We start from the raw sequence: 17,913 nt of genomic DNA, 5'->3' as shown, positions 1-17,913 counted from the left end.
CTAAAGCTCTCAGGGGGTGGAGAGGAGAGAAAGAGGAGGGGTGGCCACAGGACAAAGAAGGAAGTAGTTTGAAGCACTTGAGAAGGAAGAAACTCTAGAAGCCAGGTGGCAACACAGAAACCCCGCCCCCAATTAGACCTCACCCGTGAAGCTGCCTTCCCTTCTTCTTCTGAACCGTCCCCCCCATCCCCGCCTCCCAGTTGTGACTCCTCCTCCTGGGCGGGGGAGAGGTGGCAGTCTAGTCCTCCCGTATCCCAGCAGGCAGTGCAGTCTGGAGACTCTGACAAAGGAGCCAGGAGCAGTCGCAGCTGCTTTCCGAGAAGCCTATATTGCTGAGGTGAGAGTCCCCCAATGTTCCGTCACCCAGTTCCTCTGACTTGTGGGAGCATACGTGGGACTTACATGGCCAGCTCCCCACCCCCACCCTCACCCCAGTGTAGACAATGCCTAGCACCCACAGCCGGAGCTTGGCTCTGTGGCTGACAGCAGGGCTGCGCGGTGCCGGGCTGCAGTGGCTGGCCGGGACCAGGCGGCCGGTCCACCGTTCTCTGACTGCTGGTGGCCCTTCCACAATGTCGGGCCAGCAGACGTATGTAGCTGCCCCTGCCTGGGCCAAGGTATCCTCCAAAGCCACCGCTGCTTGCTTGGCGGAGTTCAGTTGCCCTGGGGATGCGGCTCCAGGGACAACTCTTTGGCGGACACTGCCTGGAGGGCTGTGGGAGAGAAGTCAGTCGACTACCCTGTTCGGGGTGACACTGTCCTCGCCCTTCCTGCAGTTCAGCCGGTCCCCCCCCCACACCAGAGAGTAACTGGAAGGAAATGGGGCGGGGAGGGTAGGTGGCTGGAACCAGGCGTCCCAGGATGGCTTTGCCTAAAGGGACATGAAGGGAGGTGGGGAAACTAGGAGGGTGGTGGTAGAAACAAAATCTTCTTGGAATTATATAGGGGGAGAAAGGAGATACATGGCCTGTATCATTACTCCTCCCCGGACCTCTGCACTGATCCTGATGGTTGCACCAGCTGCTCAGCTGTAAACAGGCTCACATGACCAGTTTCACATGGAACGGGGCAGTGTGGCGATAGAGCTGTAAAGGCTGGGCCTCTAGCCGTTGGGGCTGATGTCTTAGGAAGGTTTGGGGCCCCCCCCCCCCCCAGTCCTCAGCCCTTAATGTTCTGCAGTTCCCCTTCGAAGAAACTGACATTTGTCTTTCTCTCATTGAAGCAGCATTGCTGTCCCAGTAGAATTAAAGGAAATTTCGCTTGAGAGAGCCAAAGGGCAACTATGAAGTGAAAAGGGCACTAGTGTGTTGTATTTTCAGGAAATGCTAAGCAAAATAAATCTGAAAATTACAAGTTCCTGAATTTTACCTAAAAGGCAGTTCTTTTCTTTTTGGAGCACGTTTTGTTCTTAATGTGATTTCCAGACAGAAGGAGAAAGTCTACCCTTTTGGTAAAAGTCTACACATTAGATTTAATACATTCTTAATGATGAAAATCCTGAAAGTATTGGAAAATCTCTTTGTGTATAAAATACAACATTTAGGAAATTGAGTAAGGGTAGACCCCCAGCTTTTTGATTACACATATATTCATTGTAGATTGGCTGTAAGTTTGGAGAACAAGAAACGGCCAAATGTGTCGTCGTCTTCTTCTTCTTTTTTTTTTTTTTTCGTTCGTTTTTCGAGACAGACGTTTTCTGTGTAGTTCTGACTGTCCTGGAACTCACTCTGTAGCTCAGGCTGTCCTCAAACTCGCGGAAACCTGCCTGCCTCTCCCTTCTGAGTGTCCCAGTTTGTAGACCAGGCTGGCCTTGAACTCACAGCCTACTTCTGCCTCCCTGAGTGCGGGGATTAAAGGTGTGAGCCGCCATGTCTGTCTCAAATGAGTCTTAAATTGTTCAGTCTACACATTCAAACAGGATGTAAGGTTAAACTGGCTTCTGAGGGATATGTAGACTTTGCAAAGCAACAGAAGTTTCCTGACATACCAGGAAAATTTAGGAATGTTCAAATCTGTGAGAGCTGGTTGTGATAGTCTCCCTTTTAGTATAGTATATAATCAAGTGTAATGGGCAGCATTTCAGTGTAGGCAAAGACAGAAACTAGTACTTCACCTGCTTTCCTTAAATTGTTCATTTTTATTCTTCCCAGATATTTTATATTTATTTTTTTTTCTCATACAGGATTTACATTTAATTTCACTGTCTAAAAACATAAAATAAGAAACTAGAAAACCCACCCCATTCCTTACTTAAGCCCAATAAAGAAATTTATGGGCTGGGTGTGCTGACATAGGCCTTTAATCCCAGCACTCAGGTGTCAGAGGCAGGCAGATAGATCTCTGAGTGCCAGGCCAGCCAAGGCCAGCCAGGGCTACATAGTGAGACATCTCAAAATATTGCTGCTCTTCTCCAACATTAAAAAAAAGGGTTTAAGATAGCTGGGTAGTCTCCCAAGTTCAAGGCCAACCTGGTCTACATAGTGAGTTCCAGGACAGCCAGAGCTATAAAATAGAGAGACTTTGTCTCAAAAGCAAACAAGCAAACAAGCAAACACACACACACACACACACACACACACGAAGAGGGCTTAAGATAGAAGATAGAAAACATTTTAATCTTTTCTAAAAGCAAGCAAAAAAGATTCCAAGTGAAGTTACCCCTTACCAGTCTGGTAATATATTAACTTACAATAAATATATTAAGTGATTTATTCTTTAATGTCCTTGATTACTTCATCTCTATTATAAGGCTTTTGTTGTAATCTATATGGACCTCTGTAGCTCTTAAGTTACCTAAAAGTGTACAGTTTGTGGGGGTGGGGTAAGGATGGGGGTGTTGAGACAGTCTTACCATGAATCCCCAGCTAGCCTGGAACTCATGTAGCTCAGGCAAGCTTCTAAGTCTGCCATAGACTTCCAAATGTTGAGTGTACAGGTGTGAGGCACCATGCTTGGCAAGTGTGTAGTTTTTGACAGAGAGCTATTTTTGGACAAATGTGTTGGCCAATTAAGGCAAGATACTGGTCACAATGAAAGCCCATGAAGTAACAAGAGGTATCTACCCAGAATCATGATAGAAATAGCAATTATATTCTGCAAGGTTCTTTTTTTTGTGTGTGGGGGGGAGGGGTTGAGACGGAGTTTCCCTGTGTAGCCTTAGCTGTCCTGGACTCACTTTGTAGAGCAGGCTGGCATCAGTCTCACAATGATCTGTCTACTTCTGCCTCCCCAAGTGCTGGGATTACCAGTGTGCCTGGCTTCCTGCAAGATTCTTGTAGCAGATAGGTCTGTGTGAGTTTGAGGCCAGCTTAGTGTACATTGTGAGTACCAGACCATATGGGTTACATACTGAAACTCTGTCTCAAAAAATATATATATTCTGAGGAGGTAAATTAGTCATTACGTTGGCCTGTACCTGTCTTGCTTTTTGTCAGGTAATTGAAGATGGACCCAGCTAAATCATGACTCCTAAATTAGAAATAACAGCTCTGCTAGGCTTTCATGACCTTCAGGATATAGCCCAAAGTCTAATTCTTTCACTCAGTTCAGTTCAAACTTCTTCCAGAATTAAGCAGGTTCTGCGATTTTAGTGACATAATGAGGAGAAAGGGAGGGGTTTAATGGTCTCACTTTGACAGCACCTGACTTTGATCACCTGAACCAGTGCTTCCTTTCCAGCTTTTTAGGTTCAGAATTTGTGTCAGCACATCCTGATATCATCAGTCTCGCAGATTGGTTCTCACGAGGTAAACTCACAGAAAATATGAACATGTTAATATGTCAATCTACTGGCTGATAGTGAGAGGCAGAAATACCAAGTAGACCAGAGTACTCATGTACAAATTAAGGCAACCTTTGCTCCTGACTATAAAGGAACACATAAAAATTGCTCTTTTCTTCCCTTTTTCTGGATCTATCAGTTGACAGATTCAACAAGACTCTGGTTTTTGTGTAAACAAACAAAAAAACACCACAGTGACACATTTGTATGATTCTACTTTCACCACCTGATTGCTCTATGATCACTTGAAATATCTCTTAAATCTAATTCCAGTTGCCTTAGCCTCTTGCTTATGTCATGTCCTCATGCCATTGTCATCCAAAAGTTTTTTTTTTTTTCCTTGTAACTACCCTGGAGTCAGGTGTTGGACTTGGATAGGCAATGGCCACCACCACCCATTTCCAAATTCATCAGGTCAATTTCAAGTTGCTTAATATTGCCTGCAGCAGTAGTTCTCAAAGTTGGTGAATCGTGTCTAGCTTGCTAAAAACAGGGCTAGACCCTACTCCCACCATTCCTGATTCAGTAGATCTGGGTCAGAAACTGAGAATTTCCATTTCTGATCAGCTCCAAGCCTAGGAAAGTTGGTTTATAATCTTCCACAATCTACCTCCAGCTTACCTTCCCAGTCTTACCTCTCCTTGTTGCTCTGCTCATATATATTTCTATCATATATGATACCAGCGCTCATTCTGAGTACCCCTTTTCTGCCTCTGCCCATTCTTTTTGGAATTCACCCCTTCCACTCCCGCTATAGGATGTCATTTTATGTTTCCAGAGCACACTGTGTTAACTGACAATTCAATATATGTCTTAATATCTCAATATCAACACATTCTAATACCTGCTATATGCTTTTTTTTTTTTTTTGATAGGCTGGGGTTCTGAAGGATGGAAATAGTATTTTTCTTTATATTTCCTATCATAGTTTCTGGTATATGATGAATAAATTAAAGACATTATTATTTTGTTTTGTTTTTACATAGTGTCACTATGTAGCCCTGGTTGGCCTGGTACTATCTATTTAAATCAGACTGACCTCCAATACAGAAATCCTCTTGCCTTTGTCTCCTGAGTCCTGGGCTTATATTCCATCAAGTGTGGAATAAAAGACTTAAACTTTTGTGTGCTACATGTAGCAGCATACATATTTTATATACTGAATCAGTACAGATTTCTCTTTGCACATCTTGTAATAACCAAAGACACTAGAATGTTGCAAGTTGTGGGAATAACACATTTATTAAAATGGAAATAAAGATGGTTTTGCTTTAGAGGGTATTTTGATTTTTTTTCTGTTTTTTTATTTATTCATTACAAGTTACTCACTTTGTATCCCAGCTGTAGCCCCCTCCCTCATCCCCTCCAAATCCCACTCTCCCTCCCTCCCTCTTCTCCTTCCATGCCCCTCCCCCAGTCCATTGATAGGGGAGGTCCTCCTCCCCTTCCATCTGTGATGTTCCTTGTAGATTAAGTTTATAGTTATAAAAAAAGTTCATAGTTATACATTTTCATAAGAATTCTGACAAATTTTAATTACATTTTCTGTGTAATAGCATGTCTTGTTTCATTTTTCTATATAACAACCCAGTTGTTATTGATTGGTTAATTGATTTTTATTTGTGTGTTTCAATGCCAAATTGTACAGATGTATGTGGAAGGCAGAGGTCAACCTCAGGTATTATTTTTTACCTTAGTTTGTGAGACAGGTTCTTTCCCTGGGATCATTCAGAATTTCATGCCACTATAATTTGAGCATATTTATCACACTCAACTCCTCACCTCTCATGCCCTCAATTCTCCTGTCCCTGTCTACCCAATGTAAGATTGTTTCCTCTGAAATTCACACATTGATACAGTTGGAATTAGCTCTGTAACTGTTGTTTTGACAGCATAGTCCATGAGCAGTAATAAGTATGGAAACCCTGGATACTGATACACTCTTATAGGGACTGTTGATTTTGTTCTCATAGTTAATTTTCTTAAATTCCAGCAGCAGATTGTATTCTGCCCCTACTCTTACTAGCTGAGTGGTTTCTCTGGTTTTATTAGTTACAACTGCTACTTTTTTTTTGTCTTGTTTCTGAGGGCTGTTTCTCTATTCAGTACTCTGTCACTTCTAGTCCTTTTAGACACTTTTATATTCAGTAGGTGTGATGGTTTGAATAGGTATGGCCTTCATAGACTCATGTGTTTAAATGCTTGGTCCATAGGGAGTGAAACTGTTAGGAAGTGTGGCCTTGTTGGAGTAGGTATGGCCTTGTTAGAGGAAGTGTGTCACTGTGGAGGTTCCTATATATGCTCAAGCTATGCCAGGATGACACAATCTCCTGCTGCTTGAAGATCAAAATGTAGAACTCTGAGCTACCTCTCAAGCGCCGTGACTGCTTGAATCCTGCCATGCTTCCCACCATGATGATAATGGACTAAACATCTGAACTGTAAACCAGCCCCAACAATGTGATATAGTTTTCTTTATAAGATTTGCCATGGTTATGTGTCAATTCACAGCAATAAAACCCTAGCTAAGATAGTATGTGACTTTCTAATGTCTGCATTATTTGGTTATAGGAAATCAAATCCAGCTTCCAACTTCTGCTCTGGTCCCAAATTTTCTTCTATTACTCTAAGCCAATATGGCTGCCACTCTGTCACTCTCTCTGCACATGATACAGGAATATACACATTCAAATGGGCAGCAGGTAATACGCCTTTCAAGAGTGTACTGTTTATTACTATTTATAGTTGCTGTCTGAATTGTTATTATGATATTCACATAGTGGGTCTTTACACAAGGACATATCCATGAATGAAAGTTGTGCTTAAATTCAAGCTCCCATACAGCTCCCTGCTTCCTAATATTCAATTATCTTAATTATCTTTAAATCTTGTGACCCAGAGAGGCTAAGTAACAAGGAGGGTTCAAAGGTGGACACATGGATCTCTCTGGGAAGGAGAAATAGAATAGATTTTGAAGGTGAACTGGGGATAAGTGGAGATGGGAAAGGAGGAATCAGGTGTGTTGGGGAGAATACTATTTAAATTGGGGCACTTGGGGAGCATGTAGAAGCCCCAATGCAAGGAAAACTCCCTGGAATCTATAAGATGACCCTAGCAAAGACTCCTTCTAATGGCGGATGAGGAGACAGAGCTGACCATCTTCTGTAGTTGGGCAAGGCTTCTAGTTCTTCCAGCTGTGTAACTAGGACATCAACTCTGCAATTTGTCCTGACTGAAAAATGTGCTGGGGTAATTGTGGCACAGAACTTGTGGGAGTGGCCAATGAATGACTGGTTCAACTTGAGGATCAGGCCACAAGAGGGAACCTATGGCTAACACTGCCTAGATGGCCAAGAACCAGAGACTAGATACCCCAAACACCTAGGATAGAACCAAAGGACTATCAAAAAAAATAGTGAAATTCTTCCTAATGATATTTTGCTGTACTCAAGATAAAATCCAGCCCAATTATCATCAGAGAGATTTTATCGAGCAACTGAGGGGAGAACAGAGACCCACAGCTAAACATATAGGTGGAGCTCTGGGAACTCAGTGGAAGAGGTGGAGGAAGAATTATAAGAGACAGGGGGGTTGAAGATACCACAATAAAACTCACAGAATCAACTAAGGCTCATAGGGCCTCATGGAGACAGAAGTGACAATCAGGAGCTTGTGTGAGTCTGAACTATATCCTTTACATATATATTACAGTTTTATACTTTGGTACTTATTGTGAGACTCCCAACAGTGGGAATGAGTTGTCTCTGACTCTTTTGCCTACTTTTGGAACCTGTTTCCTCCTACTGGGTTGCCTCATTCAGCCTTGATATGAGTCTAGTCTTTCTTTATTTTTTTAAAAATAAATTACAGTTTATTCACTTTGTAACCCAGCTGTAAGCTCCCTCCCTCATCCCCTCCCAATCCCACCCTCCCTCCCTCATCTCCTCCCATGCCCCTCCCTGAGTCTACTGGTAGGGGAGGTCTTCCTCCCCTTCTTTCTGACCTTAGCCTATTAGGTCTCATCAGGAGTGGCTGCATTCTCTTCCTCTAGGCTGTTCCCCGCTCACAGGGGTGGTCAAAGAGCAGACCAATCAGATCATGTCAGAGACAATACCTGTTCCCCATTCTAGGTAACCCACTTGGAAACTGAGCTGCCATGGGCTACATCTGAGCAGGGGTTCTAGGTTATCTCCATGCATGATCCTTGGTTGGAGAATCAGTCTCAGAAAAGACTCCTGTGCCCAGATTTTTTGGTTCTGTTTTTCTCCTTGTGGAGCTCCTGTCCCCTCCAGGTGTGGTATTTTGATTTCTGTGTGTTTGTATATGTGTGTGTGTGTCTGTTTTTGTTTTTGTTTTAAGATAGGATCTCACTATGTAGGCTTGACTTACCTAGAACTCACTACGTAGTCCAAGTTGCCCTCTGTAATAGAGAGCTGCCTGTCTGCCTCCTGAGTTCTGAACTTAGAGGAGTATATATCACACCAAGCATTTTTTTTAATTTGAGACAGGGTCTTGCTCTGTTAATCTGGATGGTCTGGAATTCACTATGTAGACCAGGCTGATTACAGACTTGCAGTAACCCTTCTACATCTAGCTGCCGAGTGCTGGGATTGCAGGCATGTGCCACAGTACCCAGCCATATATTTACAAAAAGACCTTTCTATAAGATATCCCTTTCTTGTGGTACTTGAGATCATTTCCAGTGTTTCAGGCATGCTAGGCAAGGTCTCTACCATTAAGCTATGCCCCCATACCTTTAAAAGGTTTTGTTTGCTTATAAATTTATTCGTTCATTTGCTTTTTTGAGACAGGGTTTCACTATAGACCATGCCAACTTGGAACTCACTATGTAGCCCAGGTTAGCCTTTAACTCATCATTTTTCCTCCCCCAGACTTAGTGTTGGGACTGTAAGTGTTTATCAATAATTTTACTTATTTTTGAGACAGGATCTTACTTTGTAGCTCTGGTTGGGATAGCTATGTCGACCAGGCTAACCTTGAACACAAAGAGTTTTATTTGCCTGGGAATGTCTAGGTTGGGATTATAGGCATTATGCACCATGCCCAGCCACTAATTTTATTTTATTTATTTGGACATTAAAATATAAAGTGAACATTATGATAACATTTATGGCATTAAAAATTATTAAAAACACCATTCAAAACTAATTGGTGATAGTAAAATTCATACTTTGCTACTGGGTTTTTAACATGGAGGAGACAGGGCTTTTATACTACAGAGTCTAAAATAGTAAAATCTACTGCACTTAACTAATTTTCGTTTTCTTCGGTTTTGGCAAAGACTGTACCCAATATGGAGGATTAAGATAGTTCCTGCACTCAGATAAAAGGGGCCTGGACTAAAGGTGGGGCTGAGAAATAATATGAGTATCTAGAGCCAGAGACATGCCATTTAAGTAGCCTCTGTGGCTAAGCAGATGGGCCACTAATCCTTCGTGGAGGCTAGACTTTGAATAAGACTTAGCTATATTTTTAAGATTTATTTATTTGTTTTATATGTATTTGTGTATGCCCAAGTGTATGTATGTGCACTACGTGTTTACTGATGCCTGTAGAAGCCAGAAGAGGGCACTGGATCTCATGACTGTGGAATTACAGGTTGTTATGAATCGCTGGAAATGGGTGGTAAGAATTGAACTGGGGTCCTCTGCAACAGCAATGAGTGCTCTTAACCTCTGAGTCATCTCTCTCTAGCCTGATTCTTAACTGTTTCCAAAAATTTGAATCATAATAGTACAAAAATACAGAAGGACTACTTAATTACTTATAGGCACCATTTTCCAAAAAGGGGAATGGGATAAGAGTATACTTTAATGTAGTTCCCTTGCTTGCTAATAGTCACGATGTTTTAAATCTATGGTGAATTGTATAGAAACTCTTTTGCTTATCACAGAGTCTTATCTTTCCTTCCTCTGTTCATTGCAAAGTGGGTAAACAGCAGATGATCACAACTGTGAGCAACAGTTTGTTTTGACCAACAGCAAAGAGCCTGAATTCTTAATGTTGCCAGATGTGGCATTCAGGAGACAGAAGCAGGAGGATTTTAGTTTGAAACTAGCATGTGCTATATAGCAAGACCCTGCTCAGTCAGGATAAAAACATTCAGTGTTTACATTGCTTTTCGTGGGAGAGTAGTTTGTAAATTGGTCACAAGATGGTGTGCCCACAGGTTTTCTTTCTAATTTTATTCAGGAATGTTCTGTAGTTTTAGGGAGAGGGTCAAAGACAAGGCAGTTCCCCATATCTTTTTTTCAGTGGGACTGCCTGCCTTTATGGTCAGGGGCATATTGGAGCCTCATGATTTATAAACACTGCTGGCCCACATGGACTCTTGAGGAGATGAAAGGGAAACAGAAGGCAGTGGGAGAAGAGAAACAGCTGGGAATGGTGATACTTTTTTTTTCCCCTCACCCTAGCCCGTGGCCAACAGCTACCTATCTGTATGCAGTAACTTTAAGATCCTTTTATGGAAACAGCACCTTCCCCTATGGGGAGAACACATGCTCACTGATGAAAGAACTGAGTTTTAGTAGACACCATAGGAAAACAAATGAGCTTAGTGTATTCCAAGTGCCTGCACTGAAATTGAGCCTATCACGAATGTAAAACAAGACAAAAAATGTGATATTAGGACTAGTATGTAACTGAAGAGATCAAAAGACTGAATCCGTACAGTAAAAATACATTAGTGCCAGTCATCGTAGTGCAGATTTGTAATTGTAGCACCTGAGAGTCTGTCCTGGGCTATGTAGACACTGTCTCATAAAATAAAAATACAGATCTTGTACAAGGCCCTGGGTTCAATATCCAGCTCAGGAAAAAGAAAAAAATAACACAGTGATAATTTAAACATCAGGCTACTTGAGACTAGGGTACATATATTAGAATCACAGGGAGAGGACCTTCTAATATTTTTTGTTTGTTTTTCAAGACAGGGTTTCTCTGTGTAGCCCTAGCTGTCCTGGACCAGGCTGGCTTCAAACTCACTGAGATCTGCCTACCTCTACCTCCCAGTGTACTGGGATTATAGGCGTGTGCCACCACACCAAACTGGACGTTCTAATTAAGATGCAGAGGAGATAAATATTATACAAGAGTGAGTAAACAATGTAATTCCGTCCCTAATACCCTGTGCAAATCTGGGAAAGTGTTTTTTACTATCCTGGGCCTGCTTTCCTCACCTATGAGATGTTAACACAGTTTGATTTGCTGTACACTAGACGTTTGGACAACTTCACAAACTGAACTGCATTAAGGTTAGTATATAATGTTTCCCCTGGATTCTTTGCACTTTATCATTTTTTAATATGCAGTAGGGCAAAGAGAAAGTGTTAGTCTCTCAGAAACAATCAATGAAAGGTGAGTGTTATGCTTCAGGATGTTTGTTGGCAATGTTAATGCTACTCTGCCGACCTAGTGCTAATTCTTCCCTTATCACTCCTGGTTGGAGTTGAGGAGGAAAATTTTATCTTAGCCAAGATAAGCGATGAATGGAAAAGGGATATGAAAAGAAACAGTAAACTGCTCAAAGGCAATTAAACACTTCTTTAATATTGACAAAGAGATGACCTATTTGTGATTCATAGGGAAACGAGTACATCTTTAACTTACCAAGAGAAAGAAAGCCTCAAGATGCAAAGGATAAAAATGTCTTCTAAGCCTTTATTCCAAGCTAATAAAATTCCTACTCTGACTTGTGCTAATTAAATTCTCCTTAAAGTTAGAACAACAGCTTGTCACTTGTATGTGTGACTATTTTTTTACTTCACAGTAAGATTTGTGAACTGTCTCCTTTTCCTCTTTTTGTTTGTTTGAGATATTATTCTGTAGTCTTCCTGCCTCAGTTTCCCCACTGGGATGGCCTTTGCCACAATACCTGGCTTAAAAGGTTTGAAAAGTACATCATTTATTATTTCTTCATTTATTTGTTTGAGATGGGTCTCATGTAGCCCATGCTGGTCTGGAATTGCCCGTGTAGCCGAGGCTTGGCCTTAAATGCCTGATCTTTTTGCCTCAGACTCGGAAGTGCTGGGATGACTGGTAGGTATCATCCCTGTTATCTTTCCAAACAGGAGGTGGGATGTGCTTCTCTCATGTTTTGGAATGGTTGAAAAGCATACTGAAGATTGAATCTAGTCCCTACAACTGAGCTTTATCCTCAGTCCTCCTTTTACAGTTTTCTCCCTTCCCAACTTTTTGTTTGTGGTCATAGTCTTTTATTAGGTACTAGGGGATTGCACCTGGGACTTCACACCTGGGAGGCAAGTATTTCTATAGCCCACTCTGCTTTCGTTTTGATACAGGGTCTCATTAAGTAGCCAGACAAATCTTGAACTTTATATGCTCCTGTTTTAACTTCCTGAGTAGCTGGAATTACAGGCCTGTGTCAGCAGCTCCAGCTTTATCTTAAATTTTCATGTTCAGCTACACAAAGAGCTTTGTCTATTGTTTTGATATGTATCTTGTATCCCAATGAGTGGATATACCATACTTTCATATATCCCCTATTAATGGATAGCTGGCTATTTCGACCTTTTTGCTATGAACAACCAGCTTAGATTGAGTACAGCAAGCTTCATATGAATCATTTCCTTTAATCCTTAACACTTCATATAAAAGCTTTGACACATGTAAGTTCACATATGGTGGTGGTGGAGGAGGAGGATATATGTTCCAGAAATATTCTAAAAGTAAAATCTGTGGCTCTGAGGTATGAGTATATCTTTCTTTTCCTTTTTTTTTTTTTTTTTTTTTTGAAGAATAGGGGAGAGGGGAAGAAGGAGGGAGGGTGGGACTGGGAGGAGAGGAGGGAGGGGAACATGAGTATTTCATTCTAGCAGCTTAGTAGTTGTTCCAATTTATATCCCCATCAGTAACATAAGAATGTTCCTGATTTCTCTCACCATGTGCCAGCAAGTTTTGTTTTTGCTTTTTTACTTTTTACTAACCTGATATTTTTAAAAAAATGTATCATGGTCTGGCTTTAGTTTGTATTTCTCTTGTGAGGTTAAATAACCTTTGGTAAGCTAAGTTCCTTTCCTATAAAATAATTTGCTTTGTGTGTGTGTGACAGGTTCCCATGTAGTCCAGGCTGGCAGACTGGTCTCAAAATTGCTTTATAAATAAGGCTGATTGTGAACTTCTGATCCTCTTGCCTCTACTCCCCAAGTGCTGGAATTGCAGGCCAGCCATATGTGCTTGTAAAAGTTTATGTAGCTACATTTGTTAATATTTCTGATGTTTAGTTTTAACCCTGAGAGGGTTTTTTTTTTTTTTTTCATTTTTTGATGGTTTCTTCTACTGCTTTGATGGCTTTCCCCCCTTTAAACCTTCATTTCCTATACCATGGCCAAAGAGATTAAAACTGGCCATGGTATAGGAAGTGAAAGTTAATTCAACTTTATTGTTTTCTAGATGGCTCCCCAGCTTAACCAATACTTACTGATTATGTCGTCTATAAATCAGAGCTGCTACCTTTTTATTTTTATTTTTTTAACTTTTATTAATTACACTTTATTCATTTTGTATCCCCCCATAAGCCCCTCCCTCCTCCCCTCCCGGTCCCACTTTATTTTTATATTAATTACAGTTTATTAAGTTTGTATCCCAGCTGTAGCCCTCCCCCTCCTCCCCTTCCAATCCCACCCTCCCTCCTTCATTTCCTTCCTGCCCCTCTCCAAGACCACAGATAGGGGAGGACCTCCTCTCCTTCCATCTGACCTCAGCTTATCAAGTCTCATCAGAACCGGCTGCAATGACCTCCTCTGTGGCCCAAGGCTGTTCCCCCATCCAGTGGAGATGGACAAAGCTGCTGCTACCTTTTAATCATATACTCCTTCCCTCAGAACTGAGTTTTACAATGAGTCAGAGCATATTACTTAGTGTTGTCAAATCTGAATCATCCTAATAGATAAGTTTTCTACAAATGAAATTACAAAGCTTATTGGGTTTTTTTTTGTTTTTGTTTTTAAGATTTAGTTATTTATTATGCAGTGTTCTGTCTGCATGTACACCTGCATGCCAGAAGAGGGCACCAGATCACATTAAAGATGGTTATGAGCCACCATGTGGTTGCTGGGAATTGAACTCAGGACCTTTGGATGAACTCAGGACCTTTGGAAGAGCAGCCAGTGTTCTCTGAGCCATTTCTTGAGCCCCAAGCTTATTGTTTTCTATCAAAACATGTATAGCAAACTCCGAGAGTGCATTATCCAAATAGAAGTGTGTGTGACTTAGAGCAAAAGAAAGGAATTCAGAGCCCTGTGTGGTGGCTTATGCCTGTAGTCTTACTACTTGGGAGGCTGGTGCAGGAAAATTGCTGTGTGATTGAAAATAAATTTATTAGAGGGCCTGTCAAGACAAAAAGAAGTGTGTGTATGTGGAGGGGAGGGTGGCAAAAAGGACAGAAGGGAATGAAAAATAAATCAGAGAAAATATGTTAGATTAGAATTATTTCATTCAGTGCTTTTCAAAATATTCTCTCATTGAAATGTTTTTGTATAGTCAAAAGAATATTGGACCAGAAGGCAGGAAACCTGATGATATTATTTTTCTATTTGTTTGTTTCAGCCTGGTCTATTAATAATTAATTAAACACCACTACCGCCAATAATAATAGGAAACATCACCCAGTATAGTTGAAGCAGCACTGTTATCTAAGAGCCTATTAATCATTCAGTTTATGTAATTAATAAAAGTCTTGGTAATCTCTTGTGAGTTATACAAACATTGGATGTCGTTGCTCATAAAAATGTCAACAGATCACTCAGCTTATTGAACACCAAACTCAAGAACAAACCCCACACTGTCATGAGTCATGTACATGCTGTGAAGTAGTAGATAGTGGAAGCATTATCTGAGACAGCCTGGAGTAGCGCTCTTGGTCTGAATTCTGTCCTAATTCTGTTCGTTCGTTCTTTCTCTTTCTTTCTTTCTTTCTTTCTTTCTTTCTTTCTTTCTTTCTTTCTTTCTTTCTTTCTTTCTTTCCTCTCCTTTCTTTCTTTTTTTTTTTGACATGGTTTTAATTTATTTAGTCCTGCCTATCCTAGGACTTGCTGTATAGTCCAGGCTAACCTCAAAGTCAGAGAACTACCTGCCTGTGCTGACATTAAAGGTGTGAGCCACCATGCCCCAGCTTAGAGTTGAATGTCTCGGTGGAAGGGCTTGTGCGTGACTTCCACCGACATTTTAACATATGATGCTATTATATCCTATTTTGGTGAAAGTTAAGAAAGCCCGAGTAAGAATCAGAGGCCTGGCAGCCAATAAAACTAAGTAATGGGTTCACTGGTTACAGTCCCCTTTAAATGTATAGGAAAGTTAGCTTACGGTAATGCGTTTGAGCCTATTTTAAAAGTATGTTCTACAAAATGGAAACTAGACATTTTCTGAGTGTGTTAGGGTTTTCACTTTTTTGGGTTGGTTGGTTTCAGAGATAAGAGCTTCAGTATGATGCCCAGATAAGCTCCAAACTTACAAGCAGTTGTCTCCCCTCAGTCTTGCAAGTGTCACAAGTACGCATCACCATGCCTGGCTCAATTTAGAATTTGGGGGGAATGGTTTCTGGACATTGAGCCTTGAATTTTATTGTTAAGTTTTTGTTTGTTTTTCTTTTTTGGAGGCATAGTCTTCCGTCACTCTAGGCTGGTCTCAAGTCTTCTATTTACCAAGGATGACTTTGAACTTTAATCTTCTTGCTTCTTAAATGTTGGGCTTATAGGCATGTGTCTCCATAGTAGGTTTTATGCACTGCTGCAAATTGAAGCCAGTGTTTTGTGCATGCTAGGCACGTCCTCTACCAACAGAGCCTCGGACCATGTATTGTTATGTCACCTTTTAGGAGGTTCGCTAAATAAGAATATTGATTGCAGTGAGATTAGGAAATAAAAACAGAAATGTTACATTTAACAGACAGATTTCTGCCAGCTACCACTGTCTGGTAGACATTCAAGAACCCGAGGAGTCCAAAAATGCCTACATCTCTCAGGAAACCTCTGTAATTTGACATACAAGTGGAAGAATGGTGTCACATGTCCAAAAGAATACTTAATGATTTTAAATTTTCAAAGAAAACTCCAAGGACCTCTTAGCAAGTATAATTCAGTCAGTTCCAAGACATCTTGCGTGCCTTGGTTTCAGCAGGAAAAAAAAAAAAAATAGCAGAACCTTCTTCCCCATACTTCTACACAGCACTAAATAAATCATTAGTGACATCAGTGTAAGTGATTCATCAGGTTTTCTACGAGAAAAAAAAAGGAAATTTTTAGTTTTTTCAAGAGACTGTTTTTTCGTGTGGGTGTGGGTATGTCCATGTGGACGGGGGGTGGTGAAGAGGCCAGAAAAGGAAATGAGATCCTCTGGAGCTAGGGTTACAGGTAGTGTGAGTCATCTGATGTGGCTTGGGCTTTGGAAACTAAACTTGGGTCCTCTAAAAGAGCAGGAAGTACTCTTTAACAACTGAGCCATTTCTCCAGACCCAGGTTCCGTTACTGGCACCCACATATACCACCCATAAATCCAGATCCAGGGGACCCTGACACACTTTTCTGACCTCTGCAGCCACCCTCATACAGGTGATGCCTGTGTGTGCCCTTGGGCGTGCTCATGTGTGCACATACACACACAAACAGGTTCAATTCCCAGCACCCATGGCAGCTCACAACTGTAGCCTTGGCTGGCCTAGAACTCACAAGAGATCTACCTGCTCCTGCCTTCTGCCTTCTGCCTTCTGAGTGCTGAATTGAAGTCATATGCCACCATACTGAGCTTTAAATTCTTATTTATTTTCTGTTTCTCTCTCTCTCTCTCTCTCTCTCTCTCTCTCTCTCTCTGTGTGTGTGTGTGTGTGTGTGTGTGTGTGTGTGTGTTGCCGTGAGAGTGTGTAAGTCAGGACAGCCTGACTTGGTTCTCCCCTCCCATCCTGTGGGACTTGTGAATGGAATGTGGGTTATCAGGCCTAGCCTGGCACCCAGCATCTTCACCCACTGAACCATCTTGCTGTTCCCTAAATATATGCTTTTGTAGAGTGACTATAGATTACTGAAAATCAGTATCATGCAGTTTCTTTTTCTCATTTCCAGATTGCCAAAATGTTTTGGAGTTTTTAACTGAATCTAAGAAAGTCCAAAATAGATTTGAGACTGTAAATACAGAAGCTGCACAAGGGGGATTCAGTGCCAATGCATCAACAAAAAAGACAACCAGAGTTAGTGGAAGGAAATCTTCCAGTTTTTGTGTTTCCCACGGAGCTAATCTTTTACGCAGATGATCAGTCAACACATAAGCAAGTGTTGACGCTGTACAACCCCTATGAGTTTGCCTTAAAGTTCAAAGGTGAGTCTCCTAGCTTATGCGTTTTTAGCTAGAGCCTGAGGATTTGTTTGCTTGTGGAAATTAATTGATCTGATACACTCATGGACGTTGTGACTTTTTCTTTCAGTTTTGTGCACGACTCCGAATAAGTATGTTGTTGTTGATGCCACAGGCGCAGTAAAGCCGCAGTCCTGTATGGATATGTAAGTCACAGTCGCACCCTGGCGACACATTCTCAGTGTGTGGATGTGGATGTTTTCACTTTAAAGGGGTCCCAAGGTATCCCTAAGCAGATGTTTCTACTCCTTTTGGCCGAGCGTTTATCAAAATTTAACAAGTTTCTGAAATATTCTATGTAGGACAATCAAATACTTAAACAACTTGGGCCAGCACTTTCTTTAATAATTCCTCATTGTTTTAGTCCAGGCAGTCATGCTTATGGTCAAGCTCTGGCTTATTCCTTTAAATTTCTCCCGCAATAACAGAATTTAGCTTTCTTGGAGACATCCTGCTATTATAGTGACATTTGTGAAATGAATAATACTACATTCTCGAACAGTAACAGTATGAGATCATCTGAAATAATTTAGCTAATAAGCCTGGAATTGAATCTACACATAGGAAGCAAATGTGTGTAAAAGGTTATCTGAGTGCTTCCAGATCATTTCATTTTAGAGTGTGAGACAGCTGATGGTTTGTTCAAGCTGTTCGTGTTTAATTTGTACTTTAGAAATAGTGGTGACCAGATGAATCCACTGGTCAGGCCTTAAGTTAAGCTACCAAGTCAGCTGTATTTGTTA

At 41.2% G+C, this 17,913-nt stretch overlaps 1 protein-coding gene across 4 annotated transcripts in view; it reads left to right on the top strand.

The window, feature by feature from the left end:
* Positions 1-254: 254 nt before the first annotated feature.
* Positions 255-17,913, top strand: part of Mospd1 (motile sperm domain containing 1) — a 30,728-nt gene continuing 13,069 nt past the window's right edge. For 2 of the 4 annotated variants that reach the window (XM_055618045.1, XM_055618042.1), the window contains exons 1-3: positions 255-337; positions 16,882-17,134; positions 17,241-17,316. In XM_055618045.1, the coding sequence (XP_055474020.1) occupies positions 16,981-17,134; positions 17,241-17,316 (230 nt within the window). In that variant the 5' untranslated portion in view covers positions 255-337; positions 16,882-16,980. Of the gene's footprint in view, positions 338-3,678; positions 3,747-10,801; positions 10,899-16,881; positions 17,135-17,240; positions 17,317-17,913 lie in introns of those variants that run through there. The other 2 variants (XM_055618043.1, XM_055618044.1) reach the window with 2 other exon arrangements.

The sequence above is a fragment of the Psammomys obesus genome, unplaced genomic scaffold (genome assembly GCF_907164565.1).
Source record: "Psammomys obesus unplaced genomic scaffold, mPsaObe1.curated_primary_1811, whole genome shotgun sequence".
Lineage (NCBI taxonomy): Eukaryota > Metazoa > Chordata > Mammalia > Rodentia > Muridae > Psammomys > Psammomys obesus.
This window is presented reverse-complemented; position numbering and strand designations above follow the sequence as displayed.